General features: G+C 36.0%; 1 protein-coding gene across 3 annotated transcripts in view; it reads right to left on the reverse strand.

The window, feature by feature from the left end:
* Positions 1 to 16,071, reverse strand: part of LOC149803840 (MAM and LDL-receptor class A domain-containing protein 1-like) — a 48,778-nt gene that overhangs the window by 24,759 nt on the left and 7,948 nt on the right. For all 3 annotated transcript variants that reach the window (XM_089953659.1, XM_089953658.1, XM_089953660.1), the window contains exons 2-8: positions 14,061 to 14,159; positions 10,376 to 10,439; positions 9,398 to 9,441; positions 8,237 to 8,312; positions 6,952 to 7,075; positions 6,421 to 6,596; positions 3,586 to 3,807 (exon numbers count right to left, since the gene is read on the reverse strand). In XM_089953659.1, the coding sequence (XP_089809785.1) occupies positions 3,586 to 3,807; positions 6,421 to 6,596; positions 6,952 to 7,075; positions 8,237 to 8,312; positions 9,398 to 9,441; positions 10,376 to 10,439; positions 14,061 to 14,138 (784 nt within the window). In that variant the 5' untranslated portion in view covers positions 14,139 to 14,159. The remainder of the gene's footprint in view (positions 1 to 3,585; positions 3,808 to 6,420; positions 6,597 to 6,951; positions 7,076 to 8,236; positions 8,313 to 9,397; positions 9,442 to 10,375; positions 10,440 to 14,060; positions 14,160 to 16,071) is intronic.

Raw genomic sequence — 16,071 nt, forward strand, 5'->3', positions numbered from 1 at the left:
CATACCAACAAATTATCTATACATAGAATGCCCTAAAGAGAGCCACTGATGACATCATACCAACATATTATCTATACATAGAATGCCCTAAAGAGAGCCACTGAGGACATGATACCCACACATTATCTATACATAGATTACCTTAAAGAGGGCCACTGGGGACATCATACCAATATATTATCTATACATAGAATGCCCTAAAGAGGGCCACTGGGGACATCATGCCAACATATTATCTATACATAGATTACCTTAAAGAGGGCCACTGGGGACATCATGCCAACATATTATCTATACATAGAATGCCCTAAAGAGGGCCACTGAGGACATCATACCCACACATTATCTATACATAGATTACCTTAAAGAGGGCCACTGGGGACATCATACCCACACATTATCTATACATAGAATGCCCTAAAGAGGGCCACTGGTGCAAAATGTTTGAGAGCCATTGCATTACAACATTGTGTTTTACGAAGAGGATGTAATAAGCAGCGAGCAGCATGATGGTGGTTTTTCAACTGGCGCAGACAATAGCATTACCACAAAAGCTCGTTTCGCGAGCTGGATCAATGCATTGGCTAATTTGGCTTCTATGTGCTCGTTATAAATTCGTTGCTATAAAGTACTTTTTAGAGCTAGAACCACCAACAATCTTCACGGTATTTATGAGCATGCTGCGTGTGGTGTGACAGGTTGTTATGCCGCAACTGTGGTAGGTGTGTAATGGTTGTGGTGGGGTGCTCCCATTATTCTATTTAAATTATCACAGAAGTCCCACCCAGGCTCGATTTTGGTTGGCAGCTAAATTAGTGAAAGATAGATGTAAAGCTCCGAGCCCACAGTCAGCAATGCCGGCTGTTAAATGAATGAATATACAAAAAAGTGAAATTCTACTAATAACAATTTAATGACAATTCAATAGTAAAATGATTACAATTTCCCAAGCACTCTCCTTCCGCTCGGCCCTGTAATAGCCTATTGTATCATTTGATTAGTAGTGTGAGATAACTTTCCACCTGTCATTGTATTCTACTCATATGTGTATACTTCTCTCCTATTTCTCCAAATTCCTTCTCCTCTCGACTTCTCTATAATCCTCCTACTTCTCCATTTTCTCCTCCTCGACTCATTTCCTTCTCCTCCTAGACTCTCTCCACCGACTAGACTTGTCGACTCCGACTGCTCTGCTAGTCTCACTTCCGACTCGGGACTCAACTGAACCGGAAGTTCTGTCCTCAAAAAAGCTTCTTGTGAAAACACAAGGACGGTATAATATTTTCCTTAGCCCTCGCATCTCACATTACACAGAGTCTAGCATCAAATAACGGCTATTAAATTTCTTCGGTCACGCATTCATTCACTTCGAAATACTCCATCGTTCTTGTATGGTAAAACAACGTCGTAATAAAAGAATTGTATCAATTACTTCTCATACATATCACAATATCACAGCAATCAGACGCATTTCTTTACATTACAACTCATACAAAGTACACAAATATTCAAATATCCATGCTCTGATGTATCCGTACATCCATATTAACTAATCTTACATACTTAAACCATTTTCCAAATTCACAGTTCAAGCATGTGTAAAATCTAACATATCACATGAATACATGCACTAGTTTACTACGAAGTAACATAATAGCGAATTAAAAATGAATTCTGAGCACAAGCTAACAATCTACATAATTCTCTACATAATACTCAAACTCATTTCTCAAATACGCATATAAATTATACACTTCAAAGGTAATTCTACATACTAACGATCCTAGTAATTAAGTATACATATTAAATTACAATCACAATGTCTTAATATTCTACAAAAATCGAGCAAATAACTTACGGACCTTTACAAAGCTTGTCCTTTTCTTAGAATCTCCTAAATTTTACAACCAAATAACGAGTAACCCTATATTGCTCAGCAATCTTCCTAGGTGAGTCTAAATTTTCGCTTGCTAGTTAGAAGTTATAATTCGGATCGAAAGTGTTATCACACCCTTTTTCTCAATTCCGATTGGGTGTCGTTTTGACCCGATCCAATCAAACTTAGCGGACAATGTCCTTATTGTTGTCTGTGCTCGTGGGGACGGATTTAGAACACACCCCGTCCCTCACAGATTTCTCTGATCTTCGAGCTAACCTGTGACACATAGGTGGGAAGTCGCGCGATCCAACGCCTGTGCTGATTCAAGATGTCGGATCTTGTCTCTGGTCACGGTAACTTTGCGTAAGAGATTAACTCTAGCCTGCGGAAATGTTTAGACATCAAACCTTGGCTTGTAATAATACCTTAGTTTATACACGACTTACGAACTGGGGCTGAGCAAACGTGACACTGCGATATGCATCATAATGACACATTTCCCAGCTCTTCTTTCGAAAGCGTGGAGCTAATCAAGACTATATTAACACTGCAGTGCTAGCATTCCAATAGACTGGTTCTCTATCTTAATTTGGCATGAGATAGGCCACGGACCAGACTAGTATTCCATGGATCGTATGCCTTAAATTTACGCGTTTTTGTGAGAGGTGCAGAGTTGGGTTAGGGGGGATGAGTGGTCTCTTTGTTTGTCGGTACATGTGATTTGACATTGTTTACCAGTACATGCGATTTGACAGCGTTTACTGTAAAACCAGTACATTTGTCACAGAATATGTACTAGTACAACTTTTGTATAGTGTCTTGATTCGTGAGTGCAAATTAGGCTGACACAAGCAATCACCAATTACGTACTTAATACCATATGGAGTAAACCAAGTTCCTGATAAAGGATTCACTTACCCACAGGACGGTACAAACATTAGGGCTCGGCAATGTACAGTATTAATATGTATATATGTATGTATGTCAACTTTCCATTTATACCATTGTAAATGTTATTAAATATGATTGAAAATACTACAACTAGTAATAATAATAAATTATTATTATTATTATTATTATTATTATTATTATTATTATTATTGTGTAGCATATTTTCACATCTGAATACAGTTTGTGGTCTTTTTACAATTTATTTATCATTCACTCTATCACACATTTCTGACATGACGTCTCTCTCTCTCTCTCTCTCTCTCTTAAATTTCTGCCGTAACGGCACAGCTCTCACCCAAGCATTAATCAGTTCCCAGAGACACATGCCTCGCTAAACGGTTTCCACGCGTTACTCTTGCCATGTGGTGATGCTGCTTTACACGCATGCGTGGGTAATTCAAATCTGAGGTCAACAGTCGATGAATACACAGTTGTTCTGTTCTGACGGGGATTTATACTAAAAAGTGAGTGTTCTAAAGGATTTAACGCAGTGGATCATTAGAAGAGGGATTATACTTACCGACTGGATACAAAGGTTGTTCTAAATAAATTTATTAATTTATAGCGCGCGGGCCGATCATCCGCCGATACACCTGCGGACGTTTCAGCACAATTATTGCATAACACCGTTGGTCTTCGCCGCCAGTCAAACAAAAAACAAAAAAACAAAAAAGGTGGAGAACAACTTGTTGGTCTACCAGCGCACTATACACGGGGGCATCTTGTCTACCTTGGGTATACAATACGGTACTCACTGCATTGATACAGCCGTCGAATCCTCACTTTATCGTTGTCACTTAAATACTCTCGTTGACCGAGGGACAGTTTGTCCACCCGAATATTCTTCGGTGTGATGGTGTCTAGCGTGGCAGGATCCTTGGAAAATGTATTGGCTTTGTAGTGCATAATGGAAAGGTAGTCGTATGGAGAATCCAACGTTTGGGACTTGTTTGTAAGGTCAAAATCTTGCATGTGATCTGCAAAACAAAAACAACAAATTGAACAACATGTAATCTTTATTTTTCATACTATTTGTATGTGTCATTTACAAATCAATTGCCGATAAACATAACTCTACTCATTAAAGTATGGTCAAACATTTAATACAGGCACATAGTGGCTTTAAGGCCAATTGGCTATGGTTGACTTCAGGTCCGAATCTAGGTCATCTGGCCAATGCTTATCTTTTCAAATAGTTATCAAAGTTTTTAAAGCTTTTATATATATATATATATATATATATATATATATATATATATATATATATATATATATATATATATATATATATACAGAGAGAGAGAGAGAGAGAGAGTAGAAATCTTCGATTTCGCGTAGTTGTTTAAGACACATGTAAATCATAAAGCCAGATTAGTTTTAATTTTTGTCCATTGTGTACATGTTTAGATAATTTAAAAATAACAAAAATAACATTACTATCTTTACCCGTGAACAACACTCAGATATCTGCACATTTCTTGACCTTGATCTGCCATCATAATGTGCTAGTACATCATGGTTTCCTAATACTTGTGATGTCAAGCAAACAACACAAAACCTGGCATCGTATTAATGAAACTTTGTGACCACGAAACTCGAGCTCCAGTTAGAAAATCGTGTCTACGTCCGTGAAATTTTGCATGCTAGTATGGAAATCAAAGACATGAAAAATCCGTATGAGTAATAAATCTGTAAGTGTAATAAATCTGTAAGTGTAATAAATTTGTGTGTGTAATAAATCTGTAAGTGTAATAAATCTGTAAGTGTAATAAATCGGAATTTATTTTAGTTAAAGTTGAGTTTCTTGCTCAGAAAATGTCGAGAATACCACACCTTTAGCGTGCTTTTGTGACATCTCATGGGAACGAGACGAGAGGATACTGGGTCTGATTTACTAGATCACCTTGATAGTGTAGATCTGGGTTTATATTGTTTATTATTGGATATTTGTTATATGAGAGAATATACAGAACATTGTTAACCATATACGTGACTAAATAATGAATAGGTTGGTGAACAGCGAGTCGGATAGCTCAGTTTACATTTATGAGAGAAAAGACATCAGGGTGGTTTTAATTTGCAAGGGACATGCATAAAAAATGTATACTTAGCAACTATCTTCAAAATCTCCGAGGCTCGTAATTAATCAATTCATCCTGCTTCTTGATGCTATTTGCACATATCTAAACGAGTATGCTATTTTTAAATTATGTTTCCCGCAATTGCAAACTAATGAGCTAATGCTGTGGTGTCACATAAATGGTCACTCGACAGATTAAAGGACCAACAAAGAGATATCATCAGGATGGATATCCTAGACCCTATATTTCACCCCCCCCCCCGTCTTGTCCACACTGTGGGTTCCGATATGTGCTGAAGAACAGGTCCTATTAGAGACGACTAATGACAGCAACCAGTTTGCTGTGGCACGTGTCTAGCAATGATGGTGTAATATTTCTGACTTTTTAAAAGAATGTGGTTAATATAGACAATTTTTGACATTGTAATTTAAGGATTTGTCTTGCTTGTTGCTGTAATCTTTGCTTTTTATGCCTTTTATAATAAATAGGGTTTTTTGCAACAACTTTATATTTCATCTTTAGTCTCAGTGTGCTTTCTACTTTCGGTTGGAGCAGTTTGTCTTCCTTAGAATTTGACAAGGCTTTCGCCTTTACCATCTTTGCACCTTAGCAACTGGTCTGCACGAATTACCAGAACTGTGATGATGTGCCGTTAAATTCTATACAGATGTACATTTTTCTGATACCGTCACCCTTGATGTGTTGATGTGCCTTGACAAAACTGTAATTCATCCTCCTTGTCAACTGACTTGGTTTATTTTGTCATATTGCGTGGGGAAAGAAAAAAAAAAAACATTTTATGGGGATTTTATCATTTGCTGGAATAATTACGTAACTATAAGTATAACGATAACACGCAGTTTTCTAAGTTTAGATATTAATGGCAGGTTACAAAGTTTAAAAAGATCTTTTCTCGTCTTTCTAAATATAGTTGAACTTCATAAAATTTTGTGATACGTATTTCACGTGTAAGAACAACTTTTTTTCTGGAAGTTGAAGTTTTCAAGTATGAATCAAACACTAGTGAAGTTATATGCAAATGTTCACGGTGTAGTTAAATGTAAGTACACACTGTGTAGGAATATGTAAACGTACATGGTCTAGTCAAATGTAAACATATACTGTGTATTTATATCTAAGCTACTAACACAAGTGGCATCTTAATATTCCTGAAAGATATACGCCATCTTGTTTTCGAAACTTTCGGATTCTGCAATCATCTTCTTCTAAGGAGCTTCGGAATCTCAGTCTTCAACGTGCCGGACTCGCAACCAGAAGGATTGGTTAGCTGCCGTGCAAGGTACTTTACCTCAATAACTTCAACACGATAACACATTTTTGAACTGATATGCCGTTAAACACAAAAATAAACAAAGAAACAGACAAACAGTGTTCTTCTGTTTGTTCTGCTTCTTCATCATCTTCTGCTTCGCTCATTTGCGAACCAGGATAAAACAAGACCGAATCGTTATTCTTGCTAGTCTTGTTAAACAAGGCTTTAAATATTACCTGGAATTATATTGTTCCAAAGAATGTTAATATAGTTGTCTCTGTCTGGTCTGTTATGCTCGTGCCAGAATCCTAGAGCATGCATCAACTCGTGCATTATGATTCCCTTCTTATTGCATCCGTCGCCAACAGAAACTGTCTGGTTCCCTCCTCTTCTGCCAACCGCACTCCAACATCTGCAATGTAACAAGATTGATTTCTTAAAAAGAATTTTAATGCGGGGGAAAAAGACTAAATGTTCAGGACATCTTTTAGAGTGGGGCTCTGGAATATTTTTTAAAAATCGAACAGTTTGACAACTTCTTCTAGATGACAGTGGCACAATAGAACTGGAGACTTTTAAGGTTTGCCTAGCTTCTTATAAACTAGCGAATAAGTCTAGAGGGTACCGTAATCAGTTTAAAAAAATAAAGATTAAGAAATCGTTAGCGCAATAAACAACAAATGACGATGTATTGCGGCTACTCTGTCTCAACTCGCAGATCACACTGGACAATCAAAATAGAAAGAAAGAAAAAACGAAATGATTACCCATCCAGTTTTGTTAAATAGAGAAAATCCTCTTCGGTTGTTCTGGGCGTAAACTTGACACAAAAATTAGAACCCGACATAATCTCTTGCATGGCCAGTTGTATCTCGGTTACATCGTGGCTATCTGTGGAAAATTTATTAGAACATTAGATTTTACAAATACCTTTTCAAGTGTTTTGTATTTACGTGAGAGAAAAATTTACGTGACAACTATTATATTAGACGGATGATACGACGCAAAAACTAGACTTAGTTTAGAGTCAACGAAAAAAAAAACGAACAACAAAGTCAGTTTTGTCAATACTAAGTTTACGTGAGAAAGGAAATCTTAAGAAACATTATGTAAAAATAACCCCTCCATCCCAACCCTCCCTTCACAATAAAGGTGGTTACAGCATTTGGAACACAACAAAACAGAAACAAAACAAAAGAATTAATAAATATGGATCATGTATAAAGGAAATGGACGTGACATGGTTATTTTGATTTTTACTATTTTACCATATAGTATGATATAACTATACTCAACATGATTTGATAAAATACATACATACATACATACATACATACATACATACATACATACATACGTGCATGCATACATACATGCATGCATGCATACATACAAAACAAATTTTATACGGTGACAAAATTATGGGTAAAAAACATGATGGATGGAAAATAGAGACGGATGATATCCTCTATCACAATTCAAACCGTATGTGCCTGATATAAGTCTGACATAGGCCTTAGTTACTATAGCGCAAGTTTGATCCAACAAGTCCTAATAAACAAGTCCGATCCAACTGCAAACAGACCGCAAATCTCACCAAATGCAGTTTGTTTGGAATAATCATTAGCATACATAACGTAGACCCTGATCAGTTTCTATGTTGTTTACAGTTGAAACGACTCATAAGCTAGTACACACGGTAACAAACGAGAAATTTTAATTACCGTCAGTGTGTTTGTGTTTATCTTTTGTTTGTTGGGTAGTTTGCTTGTTTTGTCCAACAAACCTGACAGCCTTGTCCTCATTCGCTGGTCTTGATTTAATTTATATCTGCCACGTTAAAACGGGTATGTGAGAAAGCTTGCCTGTAGCTTCTATTGGGTCGGTGGTTCTTTCTGGGGTTTTCCCGGGTTCTTCCTCCCCCATTAATACTGGCCGCCATGTATAGCATATCGTGCGCTGAAAAATGGCGTTAAATCCCTACAACAACAACAACCACGTAAACACGTGAGGAACAAATTAGGTTCAAATAATGGATGTGTGAAGTCTTACCAAAGGATGGGTCAATACCAAATGGAATGGTTCTCGTGAACCAAGTCTGTTCAAAGACACGAACTGCGTTCCGCCGCTGTTGAGAGAAAAGACAGATATTAACATATACACATATATAAAGAAAAGAAAAAAATCCTCTGGATACAAATATATGTGTCTAAATAACATAATATGAAAACTGTCATTGTTAAGCATGTTCTATCTAACGCCACTATATTCACCCTACAACCTTTCTATTAATGGCAGGAACTGATGTGTGTATACAGCATGTAACTGTCTATTAGAATATAGATGTTTTATAAACAGATATGTTAGTAAGATACGAAAATAAAAGCATTTGTTTTTAGAAAAAGATTACTAATCACAATAATCGCATTAAGGGTGGATTGGGAGATGCATGCAGATATTAAAGGACACCTGAAATTCCAAAGAGACATCTCTGTAACACCAGCTTCAGACATGATATTGTAACGTAGTGAGGAGGTACCACACAAGTGTTTTAGTTAGAAATGACAGTGCCATGGGATGCTAGAATGGAGGAGAGCCATGTAGGACATTGGCTAAGTATCAAACACTAATCCATGAGTGCTACCAGAATGGATGGAAGGCTTGGAAATAGGATGTCGGGGCTTCGCATCACAGAACTTCTGGCGTGCCACGGGAGTCATCGGGATTACAGGAGCTAGCACAGGGAAGTTAATTTCCAAGTTTGGCAGAAAGCCCGAGGAAGCCTCAAATTGTGGGGGTGTTTTTGGCGGAAGAGACAGTAGCGATGGAAATGTTAATTGGTTCCGGGCTGAGTCTAGTCAACTCAGTCGGAGCACTGTAGGAGAAATGTGTGGGTCAGCGCAGAAATGCTCTAGGAAAGGGGATCACCACCTTATGATGGAACCGATTGCAATGCAAAACTTTTGGGCAGTCAATATTCGCTGTTTTGTGTAGAAATCCTAGCCCTCTACTAACTTTGTTCAACAGAATGCTGTCGTAGGACGTATTTATAACGTATCTTTGGTTACGCAAACAATTGTACCCTATATTTTTGATTGCGCAAAAATTAAACATACCTCATTCCAAAATAATACCACCTCCACCCCCACCACACACATACCCAAGGTAAATATTTACCGCATCCAGATATTTCAACACATAAGTTCAACTTACTCTGTCAACGTAGATATCCCCTTCCTGAAGAACGCGTCTGACTCCTGCCAATGCAAAAGGTAAATATTAAAAGATGACTTTAGACAAAATGATAAATCATCAGCGCAAAATGGCACAAGTGTCGTGCTCAGGGCTCAGTTTCCAATCACCAGAGCTCAGATACCCACGCCCTCTATTTAAGATAGTACTTCATATAAAATCCAAGTTCTGTTTCCCTTTTTATTAGCAAAAACTTACAAACATATGAACCAGCTATAAATTTGTGTATATCCTGAAAATTTCATTAGAATTTTTTTTTAATAACAAAATTATAATGGCAGTATACATGGTGACATAAAACCCGACTGTCCGACAACCTTTATGTTTGCGTTGATTACATAATGTCTTATACCTATGCCAGCTATTATAATGGACACCTGTCTGTACGTATCGAGATATGTTATAATTACAATGGATACATGTCAATACGGATCGGGATATGTTAGAATTGTAATGGACACCTGTCTATACGTGTCGTGATATGCTAGCATTACAATTGACTCGTGTCTATACGAAATGGCGTATGTTAGAATTGTAATGGATACCTGTCTATACGTCTCGGGATATACTACAATTATTAATAGACACCGGTCTATGCGTATCGGGATATGTTAGAATTATAGTGTATGACGGTATATGCGCATCGGGATATGGTAGTATTAAAATGGACACATGACTATACGTACTGCATCTGTACAGTCAAAACTAATTACTGTCCTTGGCAAGCTATCGCATCTTTACAAACAAAACCAGTTACTGTATGTGGACAAGAAAACTTCCCAGCCATTAAATACGAACCGACTGCTTTTTTGCGTACTTATATTCAGCTATTTAACTTAATTTTATGGTATCCTCTTGTTCTAGGTTAAACTGGTACAAAAGTGATTAAAAAAAGCAGCAATGTCAAATTATCGTGGGAGCATCAGAATGAATGTTAACCTGTATTTTCTATTGGGTCTCTCAACGGTTTTGGGGTCACGGGAGGTATTCCACGCCTTTCCCTCTGCAATATAGAAAATGTTATCTTTTATTAACACACCTTACACATGGTGAATCAAACTACACATGTTTACTGTTGTGCACCGTGTACGCTTGAATTGAGAGTAAACAAACCCATTAGTATATTTTGAGATGCCTGCTAAACAAAGATGAACATGTTTTTAACTAACAAAATATTTCCATAACTCGACAAAACCCTAAAATATTCAAAGTCTCCAGTATTTTCAAAATGTTCCCTGTAAAAAAAATCAGATAAATAAACTCGTCACTATAGGGTAATTTTAATTTCATGTGAAGGTCTTGTTTATACGTAAGCTAGTTTTTGCTTCATCTTTTAATCATCTAATTCGTCATCGTGGGCATGCGTAGTGCCAGAATGAAAACTGGTCGAGTAAAATATGATTGGGCATAATCTATAATTTAGATTATTCAATACTGATTCTGTTTAAAAAGTGTAACAGATTCTGCAGGCAATAATCATAGCCTCCTGTTTAAATGTTGTAACATATTCTGTAAAGTACTAATCATAGTGTCCTCTTTAAAAGGTATAACATATTCTGTAAAGTACTAATCATAGTGTCCTCTTTAAAAGGTGTAACATATTCTGTAAAGTACTAACCATAGTGTCCTCTTTAAAAGGTGTAACATATTCTGTAAAGTACTAACCATAGTGTCCTCTTTAAAAGGTGTAACATATTATGTAAAGTAATAATCATAGTGTCCTCTTTAAAAGGTGTAACATATTCAGTAAAGTAATAATCATAGTGTCCTGTTTAAAAGGTGTAACATATTCTGTAAAGTACTAATCATATCGTCCTGTTTAGAAGGTGTAACATATTCTGTAAAGTACTAATCATATCGTCCTGTTCAGAAGGTGCAACATAATATGTAAAGTACTAAACATATCGTCCTGTTTAAAAGGTGTAACATATTATGTAAAGTACTAATCATATCGTCCTGTTTAGAAGGAGTAACATATTATGTAAAGTACTAATCATATCGTCCTGTTTAGAAGGTGTAACATATTATGTAAAGTACTAATCATATCGTCCTGTTTAGAAGGTGTAACATATTATGTAAAGTACTAATCATATCGTCCTGTTTAGAAGGTGTAACATATTATGTAAAGTACTAATCATATCGTCCTGTTTAGAAGGTGTAACATATTATGTAAAGTACTAATCATATCGTCCTGTTTAAAAGGTGTAACATATTATGTAAAGTACTAATCATATCGTCCTGTTTAAAAGGTGTAAGATATTATGTAAAGTACTAATCATATCGTCCTGTTTAGAACGTGTAAGATATTATGTAAAGTACTAATCATATCGTCCTGTTTAGAAGGAGTAACATATTATGTAAAGTACTAATCATATCGTCCTGTTTAGAAGGAGTAACATATCCTGTAAAGTACTAATCATATCGTCCTGTTTAGAACGTGTAACATATTCTGTAAAGTACTAATCATATCGTCCTGTTTAGAACGTGTAACATATTATGTAAAGTACTAATCATATCGTCCTGTTTAGAAGGAGTAACATATTATGTAAAGTACTAATCATATCGTCCTGTTTAGAAGGAGTAACATATTATGTAAAGTACTAATCATATCGTCCTGTTTAGAAGGAGTAACATATTATGTAAAGTACTAATCATATCGTCCTGTTTAGAAGGAGTAACATATTATGTAAAGTACTAATCATATCGTCCTGTTTAGAAAGTGTAACATATTATGTAAAGTACTAATCATATCGTCCTGTTGAGAAGGAGTAACATATTATGTAAAGTACTAATCATATCGTCCTGTTTAGAAGGTGTAACATATTATGTAAAGTACTAATCATATCGTCCTGTTTAGAAGGAGTAACATATTATGTAAAGTACTAATCATATCGTCCTGTTTAAAAGGTGTAACATATTCAGTAAAGTACTAATCATAGTGTCATCTTTAAAAGGTGTAACATATTATGTAAAGTAATAATCACAGTGTCCTGTTTAAAAGGTGTAACATATTTTGTAAGGCAATAATCACAGTGTACTGTTTAAAAGGTGTAACGTATTCTGTAAGGCAATAATCATGTTGTCATGTCCATATGTGTTACATATGAAATACACGTAACTATGTTTACGGTAGAGAATGTAACATGTTGCCTTCCAGTTCGAATCGTCTATAGAACCAGTAGTTCCTAACCGCCGGGTTGCGACCCAAGTCAGGGTCGCGAGGACGTTCTGAGGTCTCGGAGGGTCAACGGAATTTTATTTTGTGTGTAGTGGTGGGTTGTTACATTTTTCATAATGTGGAAACGGCGTCGTGAGGCTTAGAAAAAATATGCTTAGGGTTGCGGTCAAATAAAGGTTGAGAACCACTGGTAGCCATACTAGAGGTAATTTTCCATTCGAAGTGCTGCTTTCACGTTTTTATAGGATGCATTTAACGACTTGACTTCATTCTATTTGTTCGTGCCATGCATTGAAGAATTCCATTAGCTTTTGTCGCAAAATGTCACAGTGTAAACAATGCATTGATTTAGAACAGTGACATTGCTGCATAGGTCCACAGCAGGTAAATGCCTCGTTAGCTCTAATTGGAATCCTTTGCTCGCATTTTACGAAATCATACATTGTTTCCACTTTGGTTGGAATTTGCATTAAAAGCCGACTAAAGTGTTCATTACATGGCAAGAGCCATTGAAGTTAAGTATCCTTACTGGATTTATCCCAAATCTGAAAGCAACAATAAGTAAACGGAAATCATCAGTCGATATGGTTCTACCGTGTCATCAGATTTCATCTGTCTTAAATTATTATCTCTTAATCATATTAAACAACCTATTTAGATTATATGTTGGAAAACATCTGGAGTGCAATGTGCTAGAATGCATTTTACGATTTATATTTGTCGAAAACAACAATTGCACAGTAGGTGGATTCTAATCATCATTATCATCATCAACGTCCAGGCACCTAAAAATGTAGGCTACAACTACAATTGTTCCATTCAGTACAACTGACACCTGCTGAGTATTATGCATATAGTCACACCTGATCGTAGCTTGGTTTCCTGGCCCTAGCACAATCGTCAGTGCAGCAGTAAGGTAGGCAGTAGTTTCTAAAATAACCTAACCGATGCTGAATCAAGATTAGCAAATAATTTGGAACAATCTGGATTCCGATTACAACCAATTATTTATCTTTGAAAAACAAATTGTTGCTAACTTTGTAGTAACTGCGTTCTAAAATCCAATCCTTCCCCATCAAACAAATTTAGATGCTTTGTTTGTTGTTGGGTACCAACTTTCAGTTCCTTCTTCCTGCCTCTAAATTCTCAATTTCGTCAAATAATGTTATAAGGTTAAACTCGCAAATTCTGGAGCATAAGTGTAAGCACACAAATTACTGTACATTTACCTTGTGACACCAATAAAGCATTATGGACCCTGCTGTTACTGTGTTATTGACTCTCTCTCTCTCTCTCTCTCTCTCTCTCTCTGTGTTTTTGTTTTATTTATTATTATTTTTTATTATTTATTTTGGGGGGCGGGGCGGGGGCGGGGGGGGTGTTTTTGTCAACGTTTGACATTCCATAAAATGTAATTAATTATACATCTTCTAAACTAGTTTTCACCTGCTCTTGGACTGGAAGGGCACTGGTTGAAGGCCAGCAGGTCACAGTCGCCACCCATAGAAATAGGGAGATATACATATTTGGAGATTCCTCTTGTATCTGAAATACAAATGTAGATGGTAGAATATGGTATAGCTCTTATGAACCATCGTATTGTTCTAATGGAACATGGTATAGATCTTACGGAATATGGTATAGATCTTATGGAATATGGTATATATCGTATGGAATATCGTATAGTTCTAATGGAACATGGTATAGATCTTATGTAATATGGTACATATCGTATGGAATATGATATAGAACTAATGGAATATAGTATAGATCTTATGGAATATGGTATATATCGTATGGAATATGGCATCGAACTAATGGAATATGGTATAGATCGTACGGAATATGGTATAGAACTAATGGAATATGGTATAGATCTTATGGAATATGGTATATATCGTATGGAATATGGCATCGAACTAATGGAATATGGTATAGATCGTACGGAATATGGCATCGAACTAATGGAATATGGTATAGATCTTATGGAATATGGTATAGATTTTATGTAATATGGTATAGATTTTATAGAATATGGTATAGATCTTACAGAATATGCTATTTGTCATGTTAATTCATTACTTTTACATACGAGCTACGCTGTTGTTGTAAATAAAACGCATGTTCAATGATCAGTTTTTTCTTCTTCTTAAAACTTAACTTTCCTGGTTTCATAAAACCTATTAAAACATTAATGTATATTCATATCTATTTCAAGAAGCCACCCTTGAGAAAACAAAAACAAAAAGTGTCTCCTAATGCAAATGGTTGCCTATCAGACTTTTAGTTCTAAAACAAATTTGGGGCAAGATGTCTAAACCCGATGACCTTTTAAAATAGGTGATAGCTATACTAAGTGCAATTTTAAATACATGTCATAATTTTGTTTTGTAGAATTGTAAAGAATTAATTCTCTCTCTCTCTCTCTCTCTCTCTCTCTCTCTCTCTCTCTCTCAAATGAATCCAGAATGAATTTGTATGGGCGTTGTATGGGCGTTGCATGGGCGTTGCGAAATAGCAGCTTTAAAAATCAGTTTCAATCAATCATACAAAACAGTATATCGTGTCAGCTACACGGGTTAAAGTGAGCATCACCGTATCTGTCATTTTTCTATGAAATTCTTCTAATGAGATACGACAAGTAATCTGTGAGGCCAGCAGCCCGCTAAAGCCACAGGTCGCATAGATGAATCAAAATACTTAAATTACCAACCCACCAAGACTACATACGAATACTCTGCGGTTTTTTGTTTTGTTTTGTTTTTGTTTCTTTTTTGTTTTAAATTAAGACAATTTACAATGACAAGAGATACAATATTTAAATTTTTAAGGGGTGGAGACAGAATAGGGACAAAATTTCTGCTTGACCTCAATTATCCGACTTTTAGCTTCATCCCAGCAAAGATCATGTCCCTAACACATTTCTGATACAGCAAATATCGTGTATACTGCAATCTGATGTAATGAAATATGGGATACTATGTTGCTTATATAACCTTTTCCCTCAATCATCACTCAGTTAAATATAGTGATATAATTAGTTTACTATTCATACAAATGCAGTCTTAATTAATTAACGATTGTCCGAACCACAGATTAGTTGAGGCGCACTCATATCTGATTTCATTTAATCGAGGTTTTGCTGTGTTAAGTGTGTTGCTATGCCGTAAATACTGATCTTCCTGTAAGAAAATTTCATATATACGATTATGGGCAATTTAACAAAAATCAATTTAATTTGTATGACATTCAGAACAGTACCAACGAAGAGAAAATTAATAGACGGTTAAACAATCCGTACCATTAATCACTAAAAGCATTCGCCACAAAGGCAAAACTATTACTCGGAAAGGTTGCGGTCTTAGTGGCTATAGTACAATCTCTAACACTAGTGGGAGCAATGCAAGAAGTAGCATAATAATAATAATGATAATAATACAAGAAGTAAGCGTAGCAG

This window comes from Sinohyriopsis cumingii, chromosome 3 (assembly GCF_028554795.1).
Source record: "Sinohyriopsis cumingii isolate HCF-2022 chromosome 3, ASM2855479v2, whole genome shotgun sequence".
NCBI lineage: Eukaryota > Metazoa > Mollusca > Bivalvia > Unionida > Unionidae > Sinohyriopsis > Sinohyriopsis cumingii.